The sequence below is a fragment of the Cylas formicarius genome, unplaced genomic scaffold (assembly GCF_029955315.1).
Source record: "Cylas formicarius isolate icCylForm1 unplaced genomic scaffold, icCylForm1.1 PGA_scaffold_5__7_contigs__length_24384050, whole genome shotgun sequence".
In the NCBI taxonomy this organism is placed as follows: Eukaryota; Metazoa; Arthropoda; class Insecta; order Coleoptera; family Brentidae; genus Cylas; species Cylas formicarius.
The window spans coordinates 19,318,568-19,333,983 of NW_026844341.1; the positions used below are offsets into that span (position 1 = coordinate 19,318,568).

The following is a 15,416-nucleotide window of genomic DNA, read 5'->3' on the forward strand; positions in this document are numbered from 1 at the left end:
AACATGTTTGCTTCCTCTACTATTATTATTAATTTTTCCCGACGCTGAACTTTCGTGGTTGTTCGAAACGATGTCCACGCTGCAAATGTGAACCGTCAGATTTAAAGAGCGATGGTTGCCTTTAAATTGCGAAAGACGCTCTTCATCCCCTCAGATGACACTTTTGTCGTTTTCGGGATAGTAATGGATTGTCCTATCACGACGGAGGTCCTAATATAAAGATGGGATATGGCACTCTACTACAAATTTACGACAATTTGATGGATTGTTTTAGCAGAACCAAAATACGGAAGGACGATTATTTTGTTTCCAAAAGGGCTGTAGCGAAAGGTTTTCTCACCCTCCGCTTTTGGCTGTATACATTTTCCTCCGCTCTCGATATTTCCCGTTGAAAATTCCTTCGTGCCGGAATGGGCGTGCGGAATTTTGCAATCTCCGACATAAAAGGTGCGTAGATATTTGATTGATCGATGTGTTTTGAAATATATCCGCGTATCGCGCGGTAATCGGTCCACCAAATTAGGTTGGCGGTTTAACATGTCGGGCTTGAATCTCTATTTTATGCGTATTATATAATTCAGTAGCTAAATAAAAAAGAAGCGTTACGGACTTGACAGTCGCGAAATGAATGGTCTGCATGGGTGGTGACCTAAAACTACGCGATCAAGAAAACATTTTGCTTGATAAATGGAGTTTTCGTAATTCGCTTTGGTTTCGTCATCGACGAGGAAGTTCAAAGAATGCGGAAATCTGAGTGAATTTTTATTTTGTATTTGTATTCTCAAATCAGCATATCTAAAGAGATGATGATCTTTTAGTAAATTTTTTTCATCGTCCGCATCGATCATAAATTAACACAATTCAACCTAATTAACCTCGATGGGGTTTGTTATCGTGCCCCTTAAAATCGCCACTCCCTTTCTCTGCGTTTAATTAGTGGACTTAATTGCTTGTCTGTTAACGAAAACGAATTACCAGACACGTCGCACCCTAACCGCAAACCGAATGGTCGCCGAGTCCGAACAGAGAGACCTCGCGGCTGCAGCCACCGCCCGGAGATCCCGAAGGGAATTATTCTTCGGCAACTAATTTCGAACTTATTGTTTCAAAGAATGGGCGCGAATGACCGACAAAACGGCAACCCCATTTTGCAAGGGAGTGATATTAAATTCCTACGAATCATGAGTCGTCGCCCGAGCTTCGCATATAATACGTAGGAGGCGCTGATGAGGTTTGTTTCGAGCTACGCACGCTGAATTTATAATGAGCCTTCTCTCTAATGAGTTTTTAGTTTTTGCGCGTGTTATGTTACGACTCGAAGTAAAAATATTCCTTGATTTTTTGGTTGCAAAAAAAAACCCGACGTCATTTGAAATAAGAATCTGGTATTACTGTACTTCTTTCCCAACTATATGATCTGTAGAATATTGGAAAAAAGTTCACGCCTAAGATATAACATATATAATATATAGTCTTGTTCTAGAATGCTTCAATCTTCTTTGACATGACAATCAATGACACCAAAGTAAAAGGCACACTGAATTTATCCCACAACAATTTTATAAATAGTGAAGGGTCGCTTACCTAAAGCTTCTGTCTCCGTTTGAAACGAAACTATCGTCGTGAGTGGCTCCATCCGGTGACTCCCTGCCGGGAAAGAAGAGCGAGTTGTGGCAGAACAGCACCAGAAACAGTCTTTGGAATTTCTCGCCGAATATCACGTAAATGATGAAGTTGACGCTGCTGTTTATCGTCACCAACAAATTGCTGAGGTTGATCATCATCGTGATGTCGAATACGTCTTCGGTGGGTATCTTGAACGTCTCGACAATGTTGATGACCATCGGTAGCAGGTTGCAGACGAAGAAGACGGCCACGACGCACATGAGCATCGTCGCCAGACCGATCTCGCGCTGCTGGAGTCGCGACAACCTCTGCCGTTCCCTGTTCGCTTTTAAAACCTGCCAGGATTAACTAATGAGAAAAAAAAGGCGATATCTAACTTGAAAATGTTTGTTACACGTTCGACCTAGTTTTCCGAAAGACAAAGAGAGACGACAAACTGATGAACCTACCGACGCTGCGGAAGTAGAACGCGATACGAGGAAAAAAAAAGAGCCCGTTAATGAGAAAAGTTTTCCGAGTTTCGTTGTCGTTGAAATATTACGCAATACATTCGAGATTATCATCTGAAAGTGAGTTATTTGTCGGTTATCTCTTGTGGCGCGGATTTTGCGGGTTAAAAAAAATGAAGGAGGAATACGTTACCGCCAACCTACTCCAAGCAATAGAAGAAGATATCGGTACCGAGAAATTCTGAATTTTTATTTTTCTTAATACAAGATAGAACTGCGCCCCAAGAATTTATGATGTAGGGACTTTTTGATCATCTCTATAACTCATAAAACCTGGATTTTCTTTCAAAGGACCTGAATAAAAGCGTCCTGGTTCTATTATGAATTGTCTGCATTTCTTTTGTCGGAACAAAAGTTTAATGTTCAACAGCCATGACAATCGAACTGAATTGAGTCAATAATGCCAGAGAAAGAATGCACAAGCCAATTATTTTTACAGTTATTTTGGCTCTCTAAAGTTTGACAAGTCCTCGGTTGAAGCTAATTAAAGGCCCATTTCAGATCGATGGTGGAGTGCTTTGGTTTTGCATCGAAGCCGGTTGAATTAAATCGTGATTGCGAATTTTTTTCGAAAAACCGTCGTCCTTACCTGTCTATAGATGGCACCATTGAGCACAGCTAGCGATATGAACGGCAACAGGTACATGCAGATCAGGTACAGCCAGTGAATGTAGATTGTCTGGTACAGTTCGTTGTCGCGAAACGCGGACTGTATTGGACAATAGACGGTCATGTTGAATGTGTCGCTCCATTCGGACTTGATCTCGCCCTCCCAGAGGCGTGGCGCGTTGTACATGGTCGAGAATATGACGATAGCGATCACGTAAGTACGCGCGCGTCCGTACGTGCATAGCGAACGCGCCCTCAACGGGTGACAAACGGCGACGTACCGTTCCAACGAGACCGTCATCGTCAGGTACACCGAAGCCGTTTGCATCACGGTCGCCAGCGGATAGACGAACGGCGCGATATGGGGATACACTCTGAAAACGAATGACACGCTCGTGAATGCATCCAGAAAAGCGTGGCTTCATTAACGACATATGGGACGTGACTAAGTTAACGACACTAGTATAGTAAATTTACAAATAAATAGAGCAACGAGTTTTTTTTACAGTTGTCGCCATTTCTCGCAGCCTTCATGTGCTTGTAGTCCTTTATCCACCATTGCACAGTTTACTTCTTGCTTCCACGATTTTCTTGGTATACCCCTTTTTCTGCGATTGGTGGGGTTCGATTGTAAGAGTCGTTTTGGCCGTCGCTGATCATTCATACTTTCGACGTCGCTATGTCAATATGTATGCCCATTTGCTCTCTAATTGCAGTATTTTTCACCATGTCCCTTCTAGTTAGTCGGCAGCATCTGTACCAAAAAATCATTTCCATAGCTTTTATTTGAGATGCGACTTTTTTTATTTATTACCGAAAGCTCTGTGCCATTTGCTGCAATATTTTCAATGATACTTTTATACATTCTAATTTTTATATTCCGAGCGATGTGGTTAGAGTGTATTTAGTTGGCGTATTGCTGCGTTACCTTGTGCAATGCTAGTTGCTATTTCCTTTTTATTATGGCTATCATTTGTTACTAGTACACCAAGGCATTTGTAACTATCAGCATTTTTAATTTATATGCCTCTTAATTCTAAATGTCGACCTTCATTTCCCACCACTAGCATACTCTGTTTGGGATGGGTTAATTGTTAAACCCCACCAACATGTAGTAAAATCTTCCTCATCTGCAAATCTGCAAAATGAACCCTTAAAGCTTATGATCTGCAATTGCAATTTCTTTTCCAGATTTGCAAGACCCCCTGCAAATAAATCCTAAAGAGTGTAGGTGCAACGCAGCAGCCTTTTGGAAGTCCTTTTCTCACCTTTATTTTTCTGGTTGCTTTTTGTTTAATCTTTCTTAAACTCGTCATATTATAGTCAAACTCTTTCACTTCATTAATGTATATTAGTGGAATTTTATTGTCTTGTAACACTTCATATGTGTCTCCATATTGTGTTCCAAACGCTTTTCTAATATTTGTTTTTGGCTAAACACGATGCCTATACAAGAACGCTCAGCACGTAAGCGATTTTGATCTTTACCGCCCTCTCAACAATCTTCAATTCTGCTTTTAATTATCTTCTCATGCATCCTGCAAATTGAGTTGGTTACACTAAGCCTCCGGCAATTTGTACACTCCTTTCTGTCACCTTTACTCTTGTGTATATTGCTGAATCTATTCCGTGGATATTTCTTCACCTCTCAGGTATAAGTCAATAATTTAAATAATTTGTCAGAACCATATTTAATTCGTTCTATAGGTACTCCCCACAGGCCTGAAGCGTTTCCATTTTTCATTTAATTTAATTTCTCCTAGTGTTATTTCAGTTTCTTCGTAGTAGGAAAAATCATGTTTCTGGTGGTCAATATCTTGAAATTCCGATCGGTCTTCTGTCAACATTTTTTCATAATATTCTACCCATCTTTCCGGAGAGATCACGTTTAACCTACTACTACTACTGTAATTATTACCGTACTACCTTTAATTGTTTTCCAGCCTCCTATACTTCTTGTGTTACCCTATGTTATCGCAGGCTTTATTTTATTTATTTATTTAAGCTACAATACTGTTGTCGATCCTCTATTTTTTATTCCACAATTGATTTCTACTCTTTTTCCTATCCACTTCTCTAATAGCAATCTCATTCCATATAAAAACTGGGTGGAATGTGGTGAATGGTGAATGACACATCCACAATGGATGTGTCACTCACTGCCACGACCGTTTATCGATAATGCAAAAATGAAAATTATAAAAAAGCGTTAATCAGGGTCTTCTTAGTTTTAGGTATTTTGTCCCCGTCCGCTGCTTTTTATAAAGGAATGATGCCTGGATTTTAAAACAAGATTGCTTTAGTTTCAACATTAAGTCGGCAGTAAGAAAATAGTTGGGAAGCTTCTGAAAGCGAAACGGGTAATTGCTTCTTTTACGTCGGCTGTAAACTTGGTTTTATGAGATCTCGAAGCTACTTTAATTAGTCCGAATAACGCCGTCGTTTTGCCGCCAGTCCACTCACCTAAAATAATAGAGAAACAAATGTTTGCTGTAAGGATAGATCCCGGGTAGACCGAACAGCAAAATACTGGTAATGATGAGCACGGTGTCGATCCTGGCAAGTCCGATCAGCAGGTAATTGATGCTGGACCGCATCTGGGGACGCGACAGGATGATCATCGATATGAGGTTGCCGAGTATCCCGAAGCATCCGATCACGTTGAGCAGGATGCCGTTGGTGACGAATCGGAAAAAGTTCCATTTCTCGATGCCGGGATCGTCGTTTACCCAGTCGAGACACGAATCGTTGTAGAGGTCGTAGTCGGGCGATGGTTCCAGGGTCGTCGTCACATTGACGTCGTCCGTTACCATGGTCGCGTCACTTCATTTACGAAGTTTGGTTCTCTTCATGGTCGTTTTATTTGGTTCTCTTGTCGTGACTCTGGTATAATTCCTCGAACGTGCTGATAGGCCAGGATAACGAACGATGTGCCATGTTCTGAAACAAAAATATATTTATGTAGTTTAAAATGGAAATATTTATTTATTCACGGTTCAAGGCCATATCAAAATTAGAGTAGAGTATTCTAAATCTAAAAGTAAAGTGTTTAATACAATTTAATAAAAGCATGTGTGTTCGACAGGTAATATCTGTACTAATATTATAGTCTGAAACTGGATCTTAAAAAGACAAAATTAATGGTAATATCAGAAAAACAAACTGTTACTGCTGACTACTGAGAATATCTAAAACAAAAATTGGGGGCCTTGATTACTCAAAATAACGAACAAATTGGAGAAATTAAAGGTAGAATAGAAATAGTAAGACAGACTTTTATTAAAATGGAAAGGTTTCGATATTTTCGAGACATCAGCTTAAATTTGAGAATGCTTCATTGCTATGTTTTCTTCGTATTGTTGTATGGTATGGCGGCATGGACTCTGAAAGATAACAATTTCAAAAACATTGAAGCATTTGAAATGTGATGCTATAGGAGAATGTGGAGAACATCATGGACGAAGAGAGTGACAAACAAGGATGTGCTGTAAAGAATAGGGAAAGAAGGTGAACTAATAAAAACTATAAAAAGAAGAAAATTGGGATATCTTTGTCATATAATGAGGGGCGAAAGATACAAGCTGTTGAGGCTTATCATTTAAAGAAAGATCAAGGAAAAGAGAAGTGTAGGACGTAGGAGAACTTCCTGGTTGAAAAATCTGAATGGTTGATATGAATGAAGCTCCACAAAATTGTGCAGAGCCGTAGTCAGTAAAGTTAGAATAGCGATGATGATTTCCAACCTCCGGTAGGAGTAGGAATCTTAACAAGAAGGAGGAAAAAAGATAAAACAAAACTATTATTTCAAGTTAGGCCAAAGACTAAAATAATTAGAAAGTGAGACAGACCAGCGACAATACAAATAATCTAAAGAGCCCAGTCTGTCCACACACTGTATATTTTATTTTCCTATTATTTCCTTAATAATTTTCACTTCCTCTAAATTTATAAATTACTCTAAGCTACCTTCAATAGCTGAGATCTGTTTCAATTTAAAACCACGCCAGTATGTTTTTCCTCACGCAAATCAACAATAATTCGCGATCGAGGGAAGGGATTCAAAGGAAGCGTATTATTGCGAGTTTGTCACTTTACTGGGCTATCGAAGGAAGTTATAGCCGGAACAAGTTCATCTAGCTGGACTCATAGAGTCAACCTGACATTCATTCTGCTGTGTAATTATTAGGAGTAACAATTTTCATAAATGTTTCTGTTATAATGAAAGACAGAGGTCCAGATGGGACTATGATTTGAGAAGTAAAGTTAAGCTAGCTAACTTTTAACTCAAGATTCAAGACCCTTGGAGAGGCCTGTGTATATGATATACATCTCTTCAAGGTTTTTCCTATTGATGAATTCCTTTTATAGTGATATTGCTCAGAGATAATTTCAAAACCCAATCATGATGATAATTTCAAAAAAGTTTGCAATTTCGTTGATCCGCTTTTTAAAATTTTTGGAACCCCGTCGCAAGTCGGGAAACTTGTACCCGACGAAAGCCGTTAAAGTTGTACGTCGGTAAAGGTCAAAAGTCTCGACTTGCAGGGGTGTATTGTCTCGCGTAAGCCCCAGAAGTTTGTCGCTCCATATGGCGCGAACGTATCGGATTTGGCGTCGCCCACATTGAGACGCCGGAATTCCCCGAAGGAAACGGGACAAGCGCGAACAAAAAGTCCGAAAGTTAAGACCCGATGGCGTCTAGTTTCGAACGAGCACCTCCTCGGAATTTAATAACGTTATTTCGTGCAGAAAAAGAGACGAGTGTCGGCTTTAAATTTAGCGTCGGACGAACGAACGATAAGACGCGCCACTCGCTGCCGGCATTCCTAGACAAAGCGTCCCTTTTTATTCCCCCGCATAATCGTCGACGATATTATGCGAAAGTAAGCGTTCTTTATTTACCCACGTCCTTTGGAGGGTGGAACTCCAAAGTGTCAACTACAAATTGGGGATGGAATAATTTCCTGTTCTGTTGAAGCACCTAGCAGTATTTCTCATCTTAACTTCTTCTGATCGATATTGCATGGTCAGTTTTTTAAATGGCGCTTTTTGTCGATATTTAGTTACCGTCCAAATCACTGCATGAATCTGTACGAATCAAACACAACTTGCTGAGAGATAAATTTCTCTTGTGGCTTTTTCCTGAAGTAAATCGGGCTGTTCTTTCATTTTAAAGGATAAACATTAATTATCTCCCCTAAAGCCACTTATCTTCTAAAGTATTTGCATGAGCTTGAGTATGTGAAAGAAAGTACAGTCGCGATGTCACGCGGATCCTTCTAATGAGTGTAAATTTTGTGCTAAGTTTACTTCTGCAAGTGATGTAGTTCTTCACGTGAAATGCTTCGAGTCAATTTCCAAAATTATCGATGTCAACAAGAACACCTTCCTTTGTCGTATGTGCCATGCCAACGAAAAAGTTGTTTATTGTTGTCAAGATAATGAATGCCTTGATTAGCTTAAGTTGCCCTACAGAGAAAAATTGGTGATTCTTACTATATAGGAGGACCTAAAAAACTAAATCCAATATATATAAATCAGGTTGAAACTGCTAACTTTTCAAATAGTTTGATTTACTATTACATTTATCTATTATGCCATATTTCATTTACCAATGTAATTATACTTTGATATTATAATATAGTAGTTTTTGCTAGACATCGCCTCTTCTCTATTGTATATTTGTATATAACAATATACAACAACAAAGTCAATTTAATATTATCATTATTATTACATTGTCATTGCTTTGTTTTCAAGACACTTTCATGAGGAATTTTTTTCTTTTTTTAATATTTTTTTTATATAATATTACTATCCACTACTACCCTTTAATTCCATCGTAGATAAATCGACACTATTGCGTCGTTCGGAGAAAAATCTTCGTCGAAGTTGTAATTATTTGCCCCAATTAAAAATGCTTCGGGCTCGGCTCGAGAAGGATTAAGCGTCGGGAAATTTAATTTTCTCGGGCGGGGACCGCGATTTTCTTGAAACTTTTAATTGGAAAGTACAATATTTACATTCACGCAGGCGTTTAACGTTGTCAAACATCGCAAATTGCTCCGTCGTAGTCGCGAACGTCGAGGCGACTAAAACCCTCGAAAGAAAATCGTTTTGATTTTAAAACGTTTTGTTGTCGCCGTCGTCATTTCGTGTTTTCCCTTTCGTGACGCGACGCGAAATTACCTTTCCCGACGAGCATTAGTTACAACCTCGGACACGTGCTGATTGTTAGACGTAAAAAATGTCCCTGTCGGAAACACCCGCGTGTGGGAAGCCTCAACGTAGTCCTCTTACAGGACTAGTTATTTCAACCAGTCATAATATAATTCGACCAAGTAGGGTCAGCTTTTTCGATCAAATCGGTCAAATTGTTAAAAATCTGGTTAAGAATATACTGGTCTTACTCGACTTCTTAAAAGTATTCGATTAAGTCGATGCTCTAACAAAAGTGCTGGAGATTCACCACTCGATCTGTTTTTTTTTTAATTAAATATATTCACATGACATTTGTTTCGACAACACCGTGTCTTTATCAAATGTAAGATTTACAAACTACCTGCTACTATATATACCGAAAAATGACAATCAAACTTTAATTGATGTTGTGAGAATTTAAGTGTGTGTTTTTAAATGCTTTTTTATATTCGTTACTGCGTTTCTTGAAGGATCTATCTGTTTGTCCAATATAAATTTTAGGACAAGATCCGCATTTCAACCCGTAGATACCTGATTTTTGGGATTGTGGATATTTCGTTTTATTGTTCTTTAAAAAATTACGTTGTTAGTTCGGAAAGCTATTTTTAAAGCACATTTTGACAAATGTTTTGAAACTTTTTCGCTAGGTTCTCATATGTATGTAATTGTTTTAAATGTTCGTGTTCTGTATTAAGTTTCAGTTAAATAGAGTTTACTGTTCTCTGGATTTGTTTTTTATTTAACTTTATCGATAATGGACGGATTGTAGCCGTGTTCAGTGCAATCCGTTTAATGATATTAAGTTCTTTGTTGTAATTTTCTGTTGAGAGTGGTGTATTAAGAAGTCTGTGTATAAAAGAGTGAAATGCAGCCATTTTGGGTGATTTGTTTATAAGGGTGATTGTCTTACATTGTCACACATAAGAGCTCAAATCACCCCTATACACACAAAATGACCGCATTTCATTCTTTTATACACATACCTCTTAGGACGGGTAGATCCTTCAAGAAACCCATTAACAAACATAAAAGAGCTTTTAAAAACAATAGTCTAGATTCTTATTATGCTACACACTTAAACACAGAAAAACACATTTTTGATGACAATTTTGATGAAGTAGAAAATTAAATTTATTAAACTTAAATTCTCACGATAAAATTATTTAACGTTTTATTGTCATTTTTCGGTATATATAGTAGCAGGTAGTTTGTAAATATTACATTTGATAAACACACGGTGTTATACACTTGTCCAGATATACTTTAATAGATTTTGTCAATTATTGAGGACCGAAAATCTTAAAATCTAATCATTTCTCTAAAGGCGAGAGACAAACTAATTACGCATAATTCTTGTAAATTTGAACTTATTCCTATAATCATTAAAGTGAGGATTTTATGTAAAAAACATCTTGAACAAAATATTTTGGATATAATCTATTTAGAATGCAATAATTAGATTAACGATATAAAGAAATTACATATTTCGCTTAGAATGAAACTTTGGTACTTGTTATTTGCTTTTTAATTTTGTTTATCTTAAACATGCCGGACATTTCAGTCAATGTGACAACAGGGCGTTGCACGCCAAAGCGTTTCTGCTAGAGGAGTAACAATTTTGTAGCGTTACGGCGTAGACGTTGGGTCGCAACGTCGCCGCAATGTGAGATACAGTCCATTTATAGTAACAAAAATTCGATAAATATTAAGTGATTGAGGAAACGCTTGTATTATCGAACAAACACAACCTCTTTTGAAAATTATTACTGATTGTGCTTGTGATTGAATCAAATGTATTCATATGTACTTTTGAACTTTTTCAAGCATTTTAAACATTTTATTAAATATACATACATAAAAATTATTAAACATTAGCTAACGATGATGATTTACGTTATTGGGAACCAGACCATCTTGTATCATTTAAATTCGCTCCAATTACTTCGGTCGGCGTCGAAAGGACGTTCTCCAAATGCAATAGAATTTTTTTTTTCCAAAGAAACTTCCACGGGCTACTGTAATGCTTTTTGCAAAACTTCGGGATTCCTCCTGCGTCGGTTTTTGCTTAGTCGAAATTGCTGACGTTTCGCCAATCATCCTGTTCAGAGCTTGACTGAAACAGTTTCCGTCAAGCTCTGAAGAAGCCAACAGGGTGATTGGCGAAACGTCAGCAATTTCGGGTAAGCAAAAACCGACGCAGGAGGAATCCAGAAGTTTTGTAAAAAGCTTTAGAATAGAATATTAAGCGATAAAAGGCAAAAATTAACCATAGAAAATTTTGAACAGCATTTAATTGTCAATTGATACAGTAATAATAATAGGTCTGATTGTAAAACTAAATAGTATTTACCATAATGCTTTAATATAGCTTTGGTATAAGTATATAGATATAAATCATTAATTTATTATTAGCTAATATTAATAAGTACTCCTAATTAAGTATTATTATTTTTGTCTAAAAACTGTAAACATAATATTGTATTTTTTTAGTTGTTTGTCTATTCTTTCCTTGATTTCAGTAAAAAGGACATCAAAGTACATGGTAGATTGTAGAAAAAAAGCATAAATATGCGCATATTTTAAGCATTTTCAGTGCATAAAAATTCGAACTCTAATAATCATTATTAATTATATTATCACTAACCGGTAATGTATAAGTTAGGTGCCTACCTTAAAGGTCTACAAACAATAACCTTTATACTTTTTCTCCATTTTTGATGTGAGGTGGCATTGTGGAATTGTTTTTGGGAAAAGTAAGAGCAATTTCCGTGAAAGAAAATTTATTAAGCCGGAATTGGGAGCCGCGTGTGTGCTTGGTCGATTAACAGTCATAGAAAAAGTGTCTTATTAATTTTAATAAATACGGACCACAGCAAAAACCTTTCGAGTTGATCCTTGAGCAGTTTTTCAAGCTCCGGCCGACTAGTTTTGACAAATGACGACGGAAACGACCCCGAAACAAACGAATCATTATGTAACAAGAAAAAAGGAATATCCGAGCACAGGCGGCTGCGAAAGACCGTCTTTTGCTTTTTCCTTCTTCTCTGGGTAATGTTTTGTGCAAATAAATGTTCGCCTGTGACGAAATACGACGTTGAATTTGGGAAATAAGGAAAACGTTTCCGGGGCCATCTGTAGCCCTTCGGGACGCGAAATTGTCGTTAAGGATTCTAAATTGCCGAATAATAACGTCGATTTCTCTGTCCAATTAATTCTGCCCGGGTGCGAATTGAGAAGTAGACCTGAAGATATAAAATATAAATTTAATTTATAAAGTGTATTTCAAAATCGATTCAGGGTAGTGCAAGAGCTTTATGTTATAGAAGGGCCATTGGGGGTTGTCCAAGTCAATGCTCCATGTTTAGTTTAATAAACCTGTGGACATGTTTAAGCACAGGCCCATAATTTTACCGGTCATGACAGCCATTGGATTATTTTCGAAAAATTCGGTATATTTCGTAGAAATCGGTCAGAGTGGAAAACGGGATGTTAAAAAGTTTGCTTCCATTCGCACGATTTTAGCGACGTTATGAAACGGTTTTTATTATTTCTCTACGAAATTTATTGCCCTCTCGGCATAAGGCGAATAAAAGGCGATATACGGAAATATCGACGCATTTCTCGAAACTATCGACTACATGTTTCCACGGACATACGGTATCGATTTAGTTGAATTTATGGGCCTCCGTTTTATCGGAAATTCATTTATAAATTGTATTCGTTTTCCATCGCACGCCACAGTTATTGGAGCCAAGTTGAAGTAAAAATTTGAAATGCATACTTTAAATATAGTCGAAAAAATTAACGATTTTTTTAAAAATCTTTTAATTTAATTTAGTGAGGAAATAAATAAACCTTTCAAATTAAAGCCTTTTTGATATGTTACCGACAAAGTATGAAATTAGGGAATGAAAAGTCGCACAAGATTTTAAATAATGTACAGAGTGGGCCGCATATTCAAAAAAACTGAAAAATGGGTACTCCTAATAATGAAAATTCGCTATAACTAAAACACTGTGTTTCAGATGTTTGTTTCTTTTACATGACGATATATACTGTACATGTACTTTTGTATTTAAGGTTTTCACCTATTATATTCCGTGAAATATTAGAAATGTGGTAAGTGTCCTAAATTTGCAGATATCGACTTCAGCAGAGAAGTAAAAGTTCATTCCCACTTTAAACAGTAGAAATTGGGCGCAATCATTAAAAAATATGATTTTTTTTTTGGTCATTTTTGCTTCCAGAAAAACATGGTTTTCTCCATAACCATTCACCGGATCGGCAAAATTCTTTAACCCGCAGACCCGGAAGTCCTAGTGCTATAACATTGTTTCAAGCATTTTTTCGATTATACACTGGGTTGTTCAATTATAGACAAACATTTTAAAGATCCAGAAAATTGTGCTTTTCCAGAGTAAACAACCGCGAAGCGGCTTCTTTTTGAAATAAAAGCCTGCTTCGCGCTACGCGCTACGAACTTGCCCCGCCCGCTGACCATTTTTCGAAAACAATCTTGTTACTTTCGAAAATCGATGAAATCGAATTTTTCGAAAGTATCTACGCTCGTAAAAAAATTTTATATCTCGGTAACGGTAGGCCCTATGGGATCGTCGTTCTCTGTTCTCCGTTCTCCCTTCTCATCTTTTGGTTTTTCCTGAATAACTTTCGAACCGTTGGAGCTACAAAATTAAAATGTGCCTCGTTTTTAACCTTCCACGAGGCACATAAACTTATAATAAATGGCCCTGAGCCGATGCCAGTATCCATCTTTTTGTCGCGATTTTCGACTGTTTTTTGGACATTGCTATAAAGCACGATAACTGTCCGAAATTTAAAGCAATCGACTTCATATTTGGCACATATATGCAGTTTTATCTTGTGACCGAACCTGTGGAAAATGGGAGGGCTGGAGGTTGGGAAGTATTTAAAAAAAAAATCGCGTGTGCAAAAATCTACAAAAATGACCGTTTTTCAAAATCCGTTTACAAGACCGAAACAATTCTTTAACCAGAAAACGCAGAGGATACGGCTCCATGAACTTTTATTCTTGGCAATTTTTCAAAAATATACAGGGTGCGCCGCAAATTCAAAAAACTGAACGAGTGGTCCCCCTATTATTGAAAATTGGCAGTAATTTTAAATCTGTGTTTTAGATGTTAGTTTCTTTTACATGACGATGTAGCCCATATAGACAGCTAAAATTTTTGCATTTAAGATTCTCAAGCATTGCACATGGTGTTGGCGATATTCCGTGCAATATTAAAAATCATAAGTGCCCGAAATTTGCAGCTACCGACTTCATACTTGGGAGAGAAGTAGAAGTCTGGACCCGCATTTAGAATCTTTAAATTGGGAGCAATAAAATAAGGCGAAGTATTTTTTTTCTAACTATATATATATATATATATATATATATATATATATATATATATATATATATATATATATATATATATATATATATATATATATATATATATATATAACTTTTGTACTTATTTTTCGATTATATACAACGTGTTTTAGTTATGGACACAAATCTAAAAGACACTGAAATTTGTTCTTTTAGAAAGTAAATTAATTATTAACCGTAAATCAAAATTTGTACAGAAAATAGCTAATCCTTTCAAACAGTATTATAGGCTATATCAAGAGCTTTAATTTTTGTATTTACGGTGTTCGTCTATCACATACGCTGTTCGAGATATTTAAAAAAATCCCACTGAAAATCACATTTCTCGCCCTGAATCTAGATGCGATGACGTCATTTTTGCCACATACGGCATGGTTTCAGAAAACAAATAGTTTTTTGAAAACCATTTACTCCATTGGAAAAATTCGGATACCAAGGTACTAAGGAGATCCAGGGCTATAGCCTCTATTTCGAACGTTGGAATTATATTAATAGATCCTAAAAATTTCCGCTTTTGAGAGTGAATTATTGGCGGCAAATGAAAAACTTTTAAAGATGTAATAATTTGATATCAACTGTATCGTAAACTGTTTAAGGTTTCGTCTATAATGCAGGGGACGCGAAATATTTGAAAAAATATAATTTTAATTTGGAATAACCAGTACAAATTTTAATATTTACCGAAGTTTGCCGTAACTTTGAAGTTCGAGAGTTCGACTTTATACAACATCGCTTTTGCGAAAGTTCCATAGGCGTCCGCATGAACATGATAGAAAAATAATGAGTCCCTTTAAGACAAGCGCCTTATCTTTTAAATAAAAAGCTGATTCGCGCTATTTGCGACGAACATGCCCCGCCCAGCGACGATTTTTCGAAAGTAATCTTGTTATTTGTATTGACAAAATTTGTAGTGGCAAATTCAGGGTGTACGGCTAAATTGAACTGAAACATAAGAGCGGCCATTTTATAAGTGACGTAAAAAAGGCGGGAGTTGAAATACACATTTTAGCGCATTTAAAAATATGCGAAGCGACTTTTTAAATGCTAACGCTGCT

At 36.9% G+C, this 15,416-nt stretch overlaps 1 protein-coding gene across 2 annotated transcripts in view; it reads right to left on the reverse strand.

Annotated features, from left to right (window-relative positions):
- LOC132702264 (FMRFamide receptor) overlaps nt 1-15,416 on the reverse strand; it is a 110,349-nt gene that overhangs the window by 5,809 nt on the left and 89,124 nt on the right. For both annotated transcript variants that reach the window (XM_060670802.1, XM_060670801.1), the window contains 3 exons: nt 5,208-5,684; nt 2,725-3,118; nt 1,585-1,961 (listed from right to left, as the gene is read on the reverse strand). In XM_060670802.1, the coding sequence (XP_060526785.1) occupies nt 1,585-1,961; nt 2,725-3,118; nt 5,208-5,557 (1,121 nt within the window). In that variant the 5' untranslated portion in view covers nt 5,558-5,684. The remainder of the gene's footprint in view (nt 1-1,584; nt 1,962-2,724; nt 3,119-5,207; nt 5,685-15,416) is intronic.